At 50.5% G+C, this 17,112-nt stretch overlaps 1 protein-coding gene across 1 annotated transcript; it reads right to left on the reverse strand.

Moving 5' to 3' along the window:
- Nucleotides 1–12,464: 12,464 nt before the first annotated feature.
- On the reverse strand, nucleotides 12,465–15,786 carry LOC136787652 (olfactory receptor 14J1-like). The gene is made up of 3 exons (XM_066984964.1): nucleotides 15,245–15,786; nucleotides 13,923–14,085; nucleotides 12,465–12,524 (listed from the first exon to the last, which is right to left on the reverse strand). Exons 1-3 carry the CDS (start codon nucleotides 15,784–15,786, stop codon nucleotides 12,465–12,467), a joined length of 765 nt encoding a protein of 254 aa, XP_066841065.1.
- Between the last annotated feature and the right edge of the window lie 1,326 nt (nucleotides 15,787–17,112).

Here is a 17,112-nt window from a genome sequence, read left to right on the forward strand (position 1 = left end):
TCAGAGAGTAAACAAAGGTTTAATGGGAAGGTTTGGTCTTCTTCTGTGGTTAGCGTATGGGAAAGCTCTTTGGTTTAGGGTCTTTTTAGGTCTGCCAAGAACTTGTCTAGGCCTCAATATAGCATTTTAATGCTAGTGTCAAGGGAAGGGATTAGGGTGAGCAAGAGAGTAATAGGAAGGGAAAGTGGCTATGGGTGAGTTTTGCTTCAAGGAATACTTTGAGTTCAAGCATTCGAGTAGGGGATTACTGTCAGAGTGTTGGAGTAGCATTTAGTTTTAGGGATTAAAACTACTGGTTAAAATAAGGTAAGGGCCACACATGGCTGTTTTAAGTCAGTGTTACCACAGCTTTAACATCACGTGAATTATCTTATTTCAGGTGGCCATGCTCCTCTTCCCACCCCAAAGTCTCACATCTCTCATATCCAGACTGCTCCTGAACTCCCCATATCTTATTGGGATCAGCTTTCTGATGACATTCCTGTCCTCAGAGTATCTGTCTCACCTCTGTCGGCTACTCCATTCCTGAGAAGGAAGTGGTGTTGTAGTCAGGAGGGAAAAGGACACAAAGGTCTTTAGGAGCATCATGCAGAATGTGCCCATCAGCTCTGCACCTCCACAGAATCACACTTCCTACCTATAACTTTTGTTTCCCAAATGGCTTCTATGGATCCAGGGTTCCTTTTCCCAGGCCCTCATGCATGTTTCAGTTTTACATGTGCAGAGATGGAATAAGGAAAGCCAAGGCACGGATGGAACTGTGCTTATCAAGTGAAGCAAGGAATAACAGGAAGGGATTCTATAGATGCTTTGCTCAGAAAAGAAAGGCCAAGGAGAGTGTTCCCCCTCCAATGGATGAGAAGGGTGAACTGGTAATGACAGAGATGGAGAATGCTGAGGGACTCAGCAACGTCTTCTCCTCAGTCTTCCCTCAGTCTTCCTTCTCCTCAGTCTTCCCTGCCAGTCAGGCTTCCCAAGTCTTTCATTTCCCTGAACCCAGAGATGGAGGCCTGGGGTCAAAGTCCCACCTGCTGTAAGTGAAGAGCAAGTTTGGGAACACCAGATGAAACTCAACAAGTACAAGTCTATGGGGCCTGATGACTTGCATCCCAGGGTCCTGAGGGAACTGGCTGATGTAGTTGCCAAGCCTCTGTCCATCCTATTTGAAGAGTCCTGGCAGTTGGGTGAAGTCCCTGGTGACTGGAAAAAGGGAAACATCACTCCCATTTCTAAAAAGGGTAGAAAGGATGACCCAAGGAACTCCAGAACGGTAAGCCTCACCTCTGTGCCTGGCAAGATCATGGAAAAGATCCTCCTGGAATCAACGTCAGGCACATGCAAGAGAAAGAGGTGATCTGAGACAGCCAGCATGGCTTCACCAAAGGGTAAGTCATGCCGGACCAACTTGGTGGCATTCTACAATGGAGTGACAAAATCAGATGACAAGGGAAGACCGACCGATGTCATCTACTTGGACTTCTGTAAGACCTTTGACACGGTCCCACACAACATCCTGGTCTCCAAATTGGAGGGATACGCATTAGATGTTTGGACCATTGAGTGAATAAGGATTTGGCTTGAAGGTCACACCCAGAGAGTGATGGTCAGTGGCTCTATGTCCAAGTGGAGGCTGGTGATGAGTGGTGTCCCTCAGGGTCTATCCTGAGAGCGGTACTGTTTAATATCTTTATCAATGACAGGGACAGTGGGGTAGAGTGCACCCTCAGCAAGTGTGCACATGACACCAAGCTGAGAGGTGTAGTTGATGCAAGAGAGGAAGGGATGCCATCCAAAGGGTCCTGGACAAGCTTGAAATTTGGGTCCATGTTAACCTAAGGAGGGTCAACAAGTCCAAGTGCAAGGTGCTGCACCTGGGCCGGGGAAAACCCAGGCATGGGGATAGGCTGGGAGAAGAATTCATTGAGAGCAGCCCTGCAGAGAAGGACTGGGGGGTTCTGCTGCATGAAATGCTCAACATGAGCCAGCAGTGCGTGACTGTAGCCCAGAAGGCCAACTGTATCCTAGGCTGCATCAAGAGAAGGGCGGCAAGCAGATAGAGGAAGGTGATTGTCCCTCTCTGCTCTGCCCTTGTGAGGCCCCACCTGGAGTACTGTGTCCAGGTTTGGGGCACCAGCACAAGAAGGATGTGGACCTCCTACAGCAAATCTAGAGGAGGGCTACAAAGATGATCAAGGGGCTGGAGCACCTCACCTGTGAAGACAGGCTGAAGGAGTTAGGTTTGTTCAGCCTAGAGAAGAGAAGGCTCCAGGGAGACCTCCTTGCAGCTTTTCAATCCTTAAAGGGGTCTTTTAAAAACAATGGAGAAGGACTCTTTACTCGGGTAGGTAATGACAGGAGGATGTGGGATTTGTCTTAAACTAAAAGAGGGGAGACCTACACTACACATCAGGAGGAAAATCTTCTCTGTAAGGGTAGTGAGGTACTGGAACAGGTTGCCCAGAGAAGTTGTGGATGCCCCATCCCTGGAGGTGTTCAAGGCCAGGCTGGATGAGGCCTTGGCCAACCTGATCTTGTTTGTGGAATCTGGGGGGAGTTCACTTAGATGATCTTTAAGGTCCTTCCAACCCAAGCCATTCTATGATTCTATGATACTAGGATGAAAATTAACTGAATCCTATCCAAAACGAGGACACAAATAGCCTAAGGGCAAGATATCTCTGTGCGTATATCAAAAGAGAGGAAAAGTGGTGATAGTTATTTAGAAAGTGTCAGACCTGAGTATGACATAGGAGCAATTGTATGGAGTAAGGGGTGGATATAGTCCGAGTTTTAGCTGGGATAGACTGAATTTTTCTTCCTAGGAGCTGGTGTGGTGCTGTGTTTTGGATTTACAGAATTAGCGAATCACAGAGTAGTTTGGGTAGGAAAGGACCTTAAAGATCCTAAAATTCCAACCCCTCTGCCGTGGGCAGAGACACCTTCCACTAGACCAGGTTACTGAAGGCCCCATCGAAGCTGGCCTTCAAACCTTCCAGTGAGGGGGGATCCACAACATCTCTGGGCAGCCTGTTCCAGTGCCTCACCACCCTCTGAGTAAAGAACTTCTGCCTAATATCTAATCTAAACCTACCCTCTTTCAATGTAAAACCATTTCCCCTAGTCCTATCACTACGCTAGTTGATGAAGAGTCCCTCCCCAGCTTTCCTACAGCCCCCTTTAGGTAGTAGAAGGCCGCCATAAGGTCTCGCCAGAGCCTTCTTTTCTCTAGGCTGAACAACACCAAATCCCACAGCCTGTCTTCGGAGGAGAGGTGCTCCAGCCCCTTGATCATCCTCGTGGCCCTCCTCTGGATTCATTCAAATAGATCCGTGTCCTTCTTATGCTGGGGGCCCCACAGCTAAACACAATACCTGACGTGTGGCCTCACCAGGGCTGAGTAGAGAGGCACAATCACTTCCCTACTCCTGCTGACCACACCATTCCTGGTACAAGCCCAGATGCTGTTGGCCTGCTTGGCCACCTGAGCACCCTGCTGGCTCCTATTCAGCCGACTGTCCACCAACACCCCCAAGTCCCTTTCCGATGGGCAGCATTCCACCCGCCATTCCCCAGCATTGCAGGGGGTTGTCGTGCCCCAAGTGCAGGACCCAGCACTTGGCCTTGTTGAACTTCATAGATTTGGCCTTGGCCCATGAGTCCAGCCTATGTAGGACCCTCTGCAGAGCCCACCTACCGTCCAGCAGACCAACACTCGTTTCTAACCTGGTGTTGTCTGCAAACTTACTGAGGGTGCACTTAATCCCCTTGTCCAGATTATTGATGAAAATATTCCAGGAAACTGGCCCCAGAACTGAGCCCTGGGGGTCACCACTAGAGAACGGCCTCCAACTCCATTTAGCTCCATGTCCCACAACTCTTTGGGCCCAGCCACCCATACAGTTTTTAATTCAAGGAAGCATATACCCGTCCAAGCCTCAAGCAGCCAGTTTCTCTGGGAGAACGCTGTAGGAAACAGTTTCAGAATCCTTACTGAGGTCTAGATAAACCACATCCACAGCCATTACGTCATCCACTGAGTGCATCACTTTGACATAGAAGGAGTTTAGATTTGTCAAGTAGGACCTGACTTTGATAAAGCCCTCCTGACTGCGCCTGATCACCTGGTTGTCTTCTGAGAGTTGCATGATGGTACTCAAGATAATCTGCTCCATGAACTTCCCCGTCACTGGTCAGACTGACAGGCCTGTAGTTCCCCAGATCCTCCTTCCAGCCATTTGGTAGGTGGGCATCATATTTCCTTGTCACCAGTTGACTGGGAACACCCCTGATGGCCAGGACTGCTGATAAATGATGGAAAGCGGCTTGGTGAGCACTTCTGCCAGCTCCCTCAGTACCATGAGGGGGATCCCATCTAGCTCCATAGACTCATGACCATCCCCCATGAGAGATGCCATACGAGCAGTGGTGCTGCTCCCCAGGAACCAGGCCAGCTTCCTACAGAGCTGCCTTATGAGGAGCATGGCCACCAAGAAGATCTGAGGTATCAGACTCAGCTCAGATCCTGTGAGATACCACACGGACAAGGGTCTAGTGCCAGCAGGAAAAGAGGTGCAGGTCTGGGAGTCCCTAGGACAGCCTGGTGTGGAGAGGAGCAATGGCTGTAGCAAGGCTGAGAGTCCCAACAGGACCCAGGTCTTTGTGTCCATGGCTCTGGCTGTTGTCTCTGCCACTGAGGCCTAGGAGGAGACAGCTTATCGTGAAAGCACCAGGGCCTCATTGCCTCCTTGCCCCCACCCATGAACTAGGCAGGGCTCGTACCATTCTCCTGCACTTGGCCATGCACATCCCCATCTCCTCCTGCCCCAGGAAGAGCCCTGAGCAGTGTGTGAAGGGAAAGGATCTCCCTTCCCAGGGTCTGGGGGTCAAGGCCTGGCCCTTCTTCTATATGGTGAAACACATCAAGTTTTCCTACACATCAGTTCCACCTTCACACTGCCTTTGTCTGCTTGTCCTCCCTGCCTCCAATGCTCTGCTCTAACGAGCTCCAAGGGAGGCTGTGTCAGTGCTGGCCCTCAGGGGGACACTGCAGGAAACTTGCCTCTGACTTGGACTTGTTGAGAGATGTCTTCAATTGTCTCTCAGTGCCTGAGGTTCGTGGGCTTCTCTCCAAAGCCCCGCGAGGGGGGGATTCCAATGCCTTGGGCTGGGCGTGTGGTGCTGAGCTGGGCCGGGCTCGTGGGACAGAGAGAGCTCGTGGCAAGAGGGCCGTGGTGCAGAGAGACAGCTGTGCCCAGGAGCAGCTCCTGTGCACAGCGCAGCAGGGCTGGGGGCTCTGACCGCAGGTGGCACGGGGACAGGAGAGAAGGAGAGAGGGCTTGGAGGCAGTGAGGAGCGCAGCAACAGAGGGCGGCGTGTGGCAGGACAGATCTGCAGGCTCTTGGCACCGTGAGTCTCTGGCAGCAGGGCCATGCAGCTGCAGTTGCCAGAGGGGTCTTCTACAGCTGGCACATCCGATTCCTGATAGCATCTGACAGGATAGATCTCTCTCTTTCTTCAACATGAAGTAGAGTCTGCCATTCCTCCTGGCTTCTCCACCTGGCCATGCTGCTGCTGGTCTTGTTCCCAGGCTGCCTGGGGATGGGGGTTTCACATGCCCATAGAGCATAGAGTGAGCCCTCGGTGTGCTTTGGGGAACGGGAGTACGGGGACAGGGTGAGGGGTCTGGAGATGGGCACGTTGAGCCCTGATTCAGCAGTGTCCTAGTTCTTTTCAGGTGAACATGTAGTTATCCCGCCGCTCATAGACATGCCAGCAGAAGAGACCAGCCTTTCTTGACAGACTGGCTGTCCACTCGGAAGGACAGTCTGCACTAAAGGGACAGTCCCTTTTTATGTGAGGATCGACAAGGTTTCACTTGGAGTACAGAAGGAACGAAAATATAAAAGAAAAAAGAAACAGAAATTCTAACAGCCCTGCTATGCAGTTGGGTGAATTTGGAAGAGCAATGTGGATAATCACTTGATATCAGGAGTGAATTCAATCAGGGATTACCACATGTTCCCCTTTCCTTATTGTTATAGGTGAGGACTGATTACTACATTGACCACAGCAAAGTCCCCTTATTCCAGGGACACCCTCAGTCAGCGTCAGTTAAAACTCATGAAAGGGACCTGACCAATGTCTGCTTGAGAGGACAAAATGGAATTAGTTATTATCAGGTAATTCTGTACTATCTTACTGTGCTTTTGCTCCATGGGCAGGACCCCATGCCCAGAAGCAGCAAATGGCCAACAGCAGCTCTGTGAGCGAGTTCCTCCTGCTGGCATTCGCAGACACGCGCACGCTGCAGCTCCTGCACTTCGGGCTCTTCCTGGGCATCTACCTGGCTGCCCTCCTGGGCAACGGCCTCATCCTCACCGCCGTAGCCTGCGACCACCGCCTCCACACCCCCATGGACTTCTTCCTCCTCAACCTCGCCCTCCTCGACCTGGGCTGCATCTCCACCACTCTCCCCAAAGCCATGGCCAATGCCCTCTGGGACACCAGGGCCATCTCCTATCAAGGATGTGCTGCACAGGTCTTCTTTTTTGTCTTCTTTGTTGGAGCGGAGTATTGTTTTCTCACCAGCATGGCCTACGACCGCTACGCTGCCATCTGCACGCCCCTGCACTACGGGAGCCTCGTGGGCAGCAGAGCTTGTGCCCAGATGGCAGCAGCTGCCTGGGGCAGTGGCTTTCTCGATGCTGTCCTGCACACGGCCACAACATTTTCCCTGCCCCTCTGCCATGGCAATGCTGTGGACCAGTTCTTCTGTGAAATCCCCCAGATCCTCAAGCTCTCCTGCTCAGACACCTACCTCAGGGAAGTTGGGGCACTTGTCTTTACTCTTTCTTTAGAGTTTTTTTGTTTTCTTTACATTGTGCTGTCATATGTGCAGATCTTCAGGGCCGTACTGAGGATGCCCTCTTCTCAGGGCCGGCACAAAGCCTTTTCCACGTGTCACCCTCACCTGGCCGTAGTGTCTATGACTGTTAGCAGTGGCTTGTTTGGCTACCTGAAACCTCCCTCCATCACCTCCCAATCGCTGGACCTGGTGCTGTCTTTTCTGTACTCGGTGGTGCCTCCAGCCGTGAACCCCCTCATCTACAGCATGAGGAACCAGGAGCTCAAAGATGCAGTGAGGAAACTATTTCTATACATGCTTCTTCGTCACCAAGATTGACTTCATTATTGTGATTATTATCATACAATTTTTGTCATTAAACTTATTTTCAAAATGTAATATTAGAAATAATCCTAACAGGACTACCTGGTTATTTGGGAAACTGAGAGAATGATTTCCTTAAGTGTATTTTTATTAATAATTCAACATTTTATATTGATAGAAATACTGTTATTCTTGTCCTTCTGCATAACAAGTTTTTTTAACCAGTCATAGAATCATGGAATCATTGCATGGCCTGGGCTGGAAAGGACCTCAAAGATCATCTGGTTCCAACCCCCCTACCATGGGCAGTGACACCTCCCAGGAGATAATGGTTGCTCAGGACTTCATCTAACTTGCTCTTGAAGACCTGCAGAGACGGGGCATCCAATACCTCTGTGGAAAACCTGTTCCAGTGCCTCACTACCCTCTGAGTGAAAAATTTCTTGCTAACATTTAATAGGAATTTCCCCTTTTAATTTAAAACCACTTCCCCTTGTCCTATCATTATCTACCTGAGTAAAGAGTCCTTCTCCATCCCTTTTATAAGGCTCTTTAAGTATTGAAAGTCTGCAACCACACCACCCCACAGCCTTCTCCTCTGGTAGGCTGAACAGCCCCAACATTCTCAGCCTTTCTTCATAGGAGAGGTGCCCCAGCCCCTTAAACATCTTTGTGGCCTCCCTCTGGACCCACTCTAACAGCCCACAACCTTCTTGTGCTGGGGGCTCCAGACCTGGACGCAGGACTCCAAGTGGGGCCTCACAAGTGCAGAGGAGAGGGGGACAATCACCTGCCTCTATCTGCTGGCCACCCCTCTCTTGATGCAGCCCAGGATGCACTTGGCCTTCTGGGCTACAAGCGCACACTGCTGGCTCATGTCGAGCTTTTCATGCAGCAGAACCCCCCAGTCCTTCTCTGCAGGGCTGCTCTCAATGAGTTCTTCTCCCAGCCTATCCCCATGTCTCGGACTTCCCTGGCCCAGGTGCAGCACCTTGCACTTGGACGTGTTGACCCTCCTTAGGTTCACATGGGCCCAAATTTCAAGCTTGTCCAGGACCCTTTGGATGGCATCCCTTCCTCTGATGCATCAACTACTCCCCTGAGCTTGGTGTCATCTGCACACTTGCTGAGGGTGCACTCAACCCCACTGTCCCTGTCATTGATAAAGATATTAAACAGTACCGCTCTCAGGATAGACCCCTGAGGGACACCACTCATCACCAGCCTCCACTTGGATATAGAGCCATTGACCATCACTCTCTGGGTGTGACCTTCAAGCCAACTCCTTATCCACTCAATGGTCCAAACATCTAATGTGTATCTCTCCAATTTGGAGACCAGGATGTCATGGGGGACTGTGACAACACAATTCCAAGAAGATGACATCGGTCGGTCTTCCCTTGTCGTCTGATGTGGTCACTCCATGGTAGAAAGCCACCAGATTGGTCCGGCACAATTTACCCTTTGGTGAAGCCATGCTGGCTGTCTCAGATAAACTTCTTTCTCTTGCATGTGCCTTGACATTGATTCCAGGAGGATCTTTTCCATGATCTTGCCAGGCACAGAGGTGTGGTTCAACGTTCTGAAGTTCCCTGGGTGCTCCTTTCTACCCTTAATCAAAAGGGGAATGATGTTTCCCTTTTCCCAGTCACCAGGGACTTCACCCGACTGCCAGGACTCTTCAAATATGATGGAGAGAGGCTTGGCAACTACATCAGCCAGTTCCCTCAGGACCTGGGGTGGAAGTCATCAGGCCCCATAGACTTGTACGTGTTTAGGTTCATCAGGTGTTCCCAAACCTGCTCTTCACTTCCAGCAGGTCGGACTTTGACCCCCAGCCTCCATCTCTGGGTTCAGGGAAATGAAAGACTTGGGAAGCCTGACTGGCACTGAAGACTGAGGAGAAGACGTTGCTGAGTCCCTCAGCCTTCTCCATGTCTGTCATTACCAGTTCACCCTTCTCATCCATCAGAGGGGGAACACCTTGGCCTTTCTATTCTGAGCCATGTATCTGTAGAATCTCTTCCTGTTATTCTTTGCATCCCCTCCCAAGGTCAGTTCCATCTGTGCCTTCGCTTTCCTTATCCCATCCCTGCTCATCCGAAACAAAACCATGTGTGAGGGCCTGGAAAAAGGAACCCTGGACCATAGAAGCCATTCTGGAAACAAAACTTGAAGTTAGGAAGCGCAGTTTTGTGGAGGTGCAGAGCTGATGGGCACATTGTGGAGGATGATCCTACAGATATTTGAAAGGAATCCTGAAAGGACTCTGAAAGGAATCCATTATCTCTCTTGTTCACAGTTAATCCTTTCCCTTAACACTAAAATTAAAATTTTCTATGTCACTTTAGACTTCTTGTCAGACCTAAAAAACCCTAAAACACAGAGCTTGTCCATACCTTAACCACAGACCTGACACCACAAGCAGAACACCAAACACTCCGACTAAAACTTTGCTTAATCTCTAACCCAGAAAGTGAAAAACAGGTACCAAGGGTTCTAGAGAGAGGTCAGCTGTGCCTCAGGATCTCCTGCCCCAGCAGGAGGAATGTGACTGGGGCAGTGACTGGGAGGTCACTTCTGTCTCTGCAGCTGATAGGGCAGCAGCAGGAACGTGTCACGCAAAGGGACTGTGAGGTGCCTTGTGTCTGGAGGTGGCAGGTCAGCCTTGGCTTCTCCCTGGGATGTGCACTTTGGGGCTGACATCTGCCAGTGGCCCTGCTAGGCCAGCAGAAGGCCCCTGCTTGGCATGCTGCCTGTGGGATCCCCTCTGTCCTGTCACCAGGCACGTAGGAGAACAGACCAACCCCCACCTCTTTACAGCCTCCTTTAAGGTAACTGTAGAGAGCGATAAGGTCACCCCTGAGCCTCCTCTTCTCAGGGGAGAGAAGATCCCCTCAGAGATCCCCTCTGCCTCCATCCCCAGGAGGACCCAGACAGAAAGAAGGCCCGCAGAGGGCTTGTCCTGTCCCTTCTGCTGTAGGCCAGGACTGGACAGCAGGAGGCACAAGGCTTGGCTGTGTCTAGCCAAGAAGCTGCAAGGCCAGCAGCAGGCCCAGGCCTTGGAAGATGCTGGGGAGGTGACTTCTGTCTGCTTGGCTGACAGGCCACAAGGAGCCAGATGGGTTGGGAAGCCTGCTTCAGGAGTGGTTTCCACCCTGATGGAGCTTTCCTTGGTAGTAGGAAAGAGCAGGAGAGAAAAACCGCCACAAAGTGCACCTTGGAAGGGTGTCACTGGCCACAAGGAGGAAGAAATGTCCCTCAAAGAGTAATGCTGTGGTGCCAGAGGTCACCGAAAGATTAGACCCTAGCTTTGTGTTTCAAGGAACAGCTGAGTGTTGACGAGACATGGGTGAGATGATGGAAATGCCGGGATGAGAGCAAGGCGGTGAACAGAGATGGGTGTCTGCAGACTTCAAGGAAATAGGGCAAAGCGTGGGACAGCATAGGAAAGCCTGCAGAGGAGAAGGCAGAGGGTGCTGGCAAGAAGGGAAGGCCCCAACAGCCCTGACGTTTTTGTCCCTTTGCCTAGAGCTTCTGAGGAGACAAGATTTAGTCATTGCAATGGGGCCTCACTGCTTCCTTGATACCCTGTGCAGGGGTGGGGAGGTGTCCTAATGAAGTTCTTGTCGTGGCATCACACTGCCCACCACATCATACAGACCCCAAGAAGAGCCCTGAGCCAGACGGGGGGGTGCAGGATCTCCCCTCCCAGGGGCTGGGGTCAGGCCTTGGCCCTTCTGCTTCACCAAAACCAACCAAGACTTTTCTCAGCACAGTGCTTTGCCTGTCTGCAATCATGGCCTCCAATGATCTGCCCTAACAAGTCCCTGGGGAGGCTTTGTTAGTGACAGCCCTCAGTGGGGCCCATTAATACTCCAAGTCACTTCAACTTTTCCTTCTGACTTTACCTTCTCAAGCGGTTACATCATTCTCCTTCATAGACTGAGCACCAAAATACACCATGGAACTCATTAAAATGCAGAATGTCCTAAGCAGACATATCTCTCCCATAATTTTCTTCACGTCTTCAAGACTTGTAGAGCTAATTGGAGAGCTTTCATGGTGTAGTTAAGGAGGAAGATTTCAAAGAGCATCTAATAGAAATCTTTCCTCATTTTAAAGGCTGAATTTTGTTGCATTTCAGTTTGGAGCATCATTTTCCTATAGATAGTGGTCTAGGGTTACTCCTTCGAAGCCCTGCTTAGGTAGGAAGAGTAGGGTTTTTTCTATTAAAAAAAACCAACCAACCAAACAAAAAACAACACAGGAAATCATGTTGCAATTTAAAAAAAAAAAAACGAACAAAGTTCAAGTTCTTCATTTTGTTGCCTCCAGTGACGTTTACCTTCCCAAAAGGATGATGGTACTTGATGTATTTTACACTGATTAATAGGAAATTTAAAATCATAGTGTTAGTATTAATCCATATCTTACTAATTCAATGATAAACGATGAGTTTCTTGCTAAGGAAACCATTAGACAGACTGCTGAGGGATGGGCGAGCTGGAACTCACTGAAACGCAAAGCAGCAACTGGGTTGGTGAGGGTGGTCTGAATGATCAAAGAGTAAGGGGAGGGCAAAGCAGGAGAACCATGGGAAGTGCATAGGTCCAGACAGGCAGCTGCAAAGGCGGCATTCAGCAGGGTCTGTGTAATGAAGACGGCTTTTGAGCCTGGAAGATGAGGGAGCACACCATGATAGACAAAGCGATGACAATGCAAGTACAGGTGAACATCAGTATTTCTCCTCCTGTAATGAATACACATCCTGAAAATTAACATTTCATCATGATAGAAATTATCATTCACGTGAGACATTTAATGGAAGGGGTTGAATCATTTGAGCTGAAGAGTAGTTGCTTTATTAGTTAAGTACTAAAAAAATTACTGGGTATTGAGGCAGAGCTTTGCTGTCTGACCATAAGCATAACCAGGGAAAACCTCCTGTGGCCCCGTTGTGTTTGAGGCACTTCCCTGGACCAGCAGATGTCAGAAAAGACCTGCAGGAGACCGGAGCCCTTTGGGGAAATCCGGTGGAGCCAGGTGGAGTTCCCAGGGCACCTCCACTGCCAGCAGTGGTCTTTGTCCCTGTAACTGCAGCCCAGCCCAGCACAGGAAACCCCTTCAAAGACAAACCCCTTCTTCTGTGAGTTCCTGGGATTGACCTAGATTTGAAATGGCCTTTGGGAACCTGAGATACTTTCCCTTATTCGTACTAGACACCTAAACATCCATTTACCGTCCTGGGTCATCTTTAGCAAACTCAGGATGAAAAACTCAAGTATAGCATGCTTCAAATGGCTGAGCCAGAACCCATCAGCTTGCCCCACTTTGGGGAATCATCCTCTTCCAGCTAGGGATATGAAAGCAAAAAGTGTGAAATCACCTGTCAGGTCAATGCGTAAATGAAGGGAAAGTCACACATATTGTGCTGGAGTGTCAGAAGGCAAAAAGTACTGCACTGTGCCTCAGAGTAATCAAGGAGACCTAATCCAGTTCATCTGTGAGATAAAGCAGAGTGAAGGACGTTCAGTTGTGTCCTAACATGAAGAAGGATGTACATCACTGGTGAAGGAGCTGTCTTTTTGTGCCATCACCAATGCAAATTACACAAGAACTACATCAAATAAAGGTAACCTGTCCCACCCTGGCCCTGTCACACCACAGGGCAGCGGAGGGACCTTTTTCAGTTTCAGCCTCTTCTTCAGAGAGGCTTTGCCCTCTCCCTGCGCACCACAGGGCAGAGCCTGGCCCTGGACGCTCCGTGAGCGCCGTGCAGGTCGTGGCAGGCTGCGGTGAGGGGACGAATGTCCTGGGCCCCCTTCCTGCTCTGCCCAGGCCAGCAAGAGCCCCGAGCGGCCTCGTGTCCCCTGCCCCTGCAGCTCGGGGCTCCCTTCCCCAGCCCTGGCTCTGCAGCACCAAGCCCTGCTGGGAGCCCTCCCCTGCATGCTGCCACCGCTCCCTGACGCTGCTGGTGCCCTCTGCCGGGCACTGCCCAGCCCAGCCCAGCCCCTGCCCACCTCTCCCCACTCCCCTGCCCTTGCCTGGTCACCCAGTCTTGGCCCTTTCCGCTTGCTCACTGAAGGCCTCTGAGACCTCTGTGCTGTGGCCTCGCTGTGTGTCCTGGCATTGCAGAGCTCCCATCAGCCCGTGCATCCTTTGGCTTGGCTTTACTGTGAAGACCCACTCGCTGCCCACCCAACACAAGGCACACGGCATCCCAGGAGAACCCTTAGCATATCCTAGTGGCTCCCGATACCTCCCTGATGCCGCCAGCCCTGTCACGTTTCAATCCCAGGAAGCTGCTTCTTGACCAGTCAGGGCCTCCAGGGGCACTGGGCATCCGCCAGTGATGACTCAGTCCAGCCCTGACTCCCTCACCCCCCACCCCGTGCCCTCATGCCCCTGTGTCCCGGTGGCACCCAAGCACATGAGTGAGGCCTTGAGCCTGGCATTCCCTGAGCGCCTTCTGCACTCCAGTTTGGGAAGAAGAGCCGTGAGCACTGAGCAACTTCATTTTACTAACAAGATGCCACAACAGAGGCCAGATGTCATTTAGGAATAAACACATTCAGAGAAAGCCTCTGGGTCACACAGAGGGTTGGTCATCTGGAAAAGAGAAATGAAAGCAAATATTTATCTGCAAACAGAATTTTAAAGAATACTTACCTAAAGGTCAAAAATTGCCTGAGATTAACTGGAGATAAACTAGAAAAGGGAGATAGCCAATTCATTGCTAAGTAAATATTACCACTAGAATCATTTTCTTCATTGTGTCTTTCAGGTCCTGGTTCCTCATGCTGTAGATGAGGGGGTTCACTGCTGGAGGTACTGCCAAGTACAGAAATGAAACCACCAGGCCCAGGGATGGTGAGGAGATGGAGTGGGGCTTCAGGTAGGCAAACATGGCATTGCTGACAAACAGGGAGCACTTTTTTATTTTTTTATTTTTATTTTTATTTTCATTTTCATTTTCATTTTCATTTTTATTTTTATTTTTATTTTTATTTTTATTTTTATTTTTATTTTTATTTTTATTTTTATTTTTATTTTTATTTTTATTTTTATTTTTATTTTTATTTTTATTTTTATTTATTATTGTTTTTATTATTTTTATATTTTTTATTTTTTTAATTTTTTTCTTTTTTTGTTGTTGTTTGTTTGTTTTCTTATTAGACTGACTTTACCTCAACCTATGAGTTCTTGTACTTCTTCTGTTTTCGATTCACATGGTGGCAGTGAGCTAACGGCTCTGTGGTTTTCGCTGCCTGCCAGGTGCAACGAACAGCAGATGAGTCCTTGCCGAGCCCTCAGTCCTTGCAAGACCGTGTGACCCTGATTTCAGCACATGGATCTAGTGGAGGAACACGAAAGGCAAATATCCTCTTTGTTGTCTATTCCTTGGAAATGTTCTTGACCACAGTTTTTTAAGAAGTCGTCAGCCTTCAAGCAGTGCCCTGAGGAGATTCTTTCTGAGTACTGAAATGCTTCTCTGGAGGCCGGCTGTGCCACTGCCGTGCCCACTGCCTGTCCCTGCCTGCAGTCCCAGCACAGCCCCACAGCAGCACTGGCACCAAGCTACAGGAGCAGCCGGGCCTGACCCCACCAGCAGGGCTCAGCACCAGAGGGGGGCAGTGGCAAGAGAGCAGCTCGGCATGCCCCAAGCGCTGGTGCTCCCTGGCCGTGCTGCTGGGATGGGACTCGTTTCCTCTGCAGCCCTGCACATGGCACTGCCCCTGCAGAGCCAGAGCAGCTCTCACAGGAAGGAAGTCACACAAGGAAGGCAGTGCAGGCTCCTTTCTTTTATTTCAATTCACAGAGGGCCTGGCTCCTCATATACAGCATCTCTGAGATTGAATGAGATGAATCATATCATTTTAATGGGCAACTTTAGACATTGAAACAAAGAAAGTTCTGTAATGAAAACACTCATAAATACACAAACACAAAAATAATTATATATATAATATTAGTTGTTCTTCTAGTCATTGATATTACTAGTCATCTGCACAGGTAGAATGGAAATTTATTGCTTCTGAAACACATCTAGTCATTAATTTCCACAGTGCTTGCTTAAGCTCCTTGTTCCTCATGCTGTAGATGAGGGGGTTCAGTACTGGAGGCACCACCGAGTACAGAACTGCCACCACCAGGTCCAGGGATGGTGAAGAGATGGAGGGGGGCTTCAGGTAGGCAAACACGGCAGTGCTGACAAAGAGGGAGACCACGGCTAGGTGAGGGAGGCACATGGAAAAGATTTTGTGCCGGCCCTGCTCAGAGGGGATCCTCAGTACGGCCCTGAAGATCTGCACATAGGAAAAAACAATGAAAAAAAAACAGCCAAATAATAAAGAAACACTAAACACAAGTGCCCCAACTTCCCTGAGGTAGGCATCTGAGCAGGAGAGCTTGAGGATCTGAGGGATCTCACAGAAGAACTGGTCCACAGCATTGCCTTGGCAGAGGGGCAGGGAAAATGTAGTGGCCGTGTGCAGGACAGCATTGAGAAAGCCACTGCCCCAGGCAGCTGCTGCCATCTGGGCACAAGCACTGCTGCCCACGAGGCTCCCGTAATGCAAGGGCTTGCAGATGGCAACGTAGCGGTCATAGGCCATAATGGTGAGAAACCAGTACTCCGCTCCAACTAAGAAGACAGAAAAGAAGATCTGTGCAGCACACCCTTGATAGGAGATGGCCCTGGTGTCCCAGAGGGCATTGGCCATGGCTTTGGGGAGAGTGGTGGAGATGCAGCCCAGGTCGAGGAGGGCGAGGTTGAGGAGGAAGAAGTCCATGGGGGTGTGGAGGCGGTGGTCGCAGGCTACGGCGGTGAGGATGAGGCCGTTGCCCAGGAGTGCAGCCAGGTAGATGCCCAGGAAGAGCCCGAAGTGCAGGAGCTGCAGCTCGCGCGTGTCTGCGAATGCCAGCAGGAGGAACTCGCTCACAAAGCTGCTATTGGGCATTTCCTGCCTCCGGGCATGGTGTCCTGCCCAAGGAACAGAAATACACTAATAATACGGCAGAGTGACCTGAGAAAACCATTCCCATTTCACAGTTAAGTCCCTCATAGCACTTGCCCAATTGCACACAGACAGTTGGCAGATCCCTTTCCTGCATTGGATTCAGCTGCTCTGTGCGGGCATCTCTTTGACTGCAGGACAATTCCACTAAGGAGGTTCTCCTGAGAAGAGTTTGAACACTGCTGAGAGCAGAAGCCAGGCTCCAAGTGCCCATCTCCAGACCCCTCACCCTGTCCCCATACTCCCCTTCCCCCAGGCACCCCGAGGGCTCACTCCATGGGCAGGTGAAACCCCCATCCCCAGGCAGCCTGGGAACAAGAGCAGCAGCAGCACGGCCAGGTGGAGAAGCCAGGAGGAATGGCAGCGTGCTGCTGCCAGGGGAGGCAAGGCCAGGGAGGGACAGACGGACACTCAGCACACCCTCCTGTGCTGCAGCTCTGCCTGCAGAGGAGGCAGCTCCTGCTGGGGACAGCGGGGGCTTGAGGGCAGAGGCTGTGCTGGTGGCAGAGGAGAGCAGGGGGTGTCCCAGGGAAGGCGCCTGCCCTGCAGGGGCTGGCAGGGAGGTGCCTGAGCCCTCCCTCGCACAGCATTTCTGGCAGCAGCTCCCTCTCACCGCCTGCCCATGTCCCTGCTGCCTGCCCGTGTCCCTGCTGGGAGCCGCTTCTGCGTCCCCACGTCTCCTCCCTGTCCATGCTCACAGACTTATCCCACAAGCTGTGTGCTCAGATTCACTCAGATTCCCCTCCAGAACAGGAATCTGAAAGCACAGAATCCAAAAAAAAAAAGCCTTTCCCAAAAGATAAACCAAGCCTCAGTCTTCCTCTGGAAATTTCCTCATATAAATGACATTCTCTACAGCATCTTATACACTTTGCTGGAGAAACAGAGAGACAAGAATCCCGACAGATGCTATCAGGAATCGGA

This window comes from Anser cygnoides, chromosome 30 (genome assembly GCF_040182565.1).
Source record: "Anser cygnoides isolate HZ-2024a breed goose chromosome 30, Taihu_goose_T2T_genome, whole genome shotgun sequence".
Lineage (NCBI taxonomy): Eukaryota > Metazoa > Chordata > Aves > Anseriformes > Anatidae > Anser > Anser cygnoides.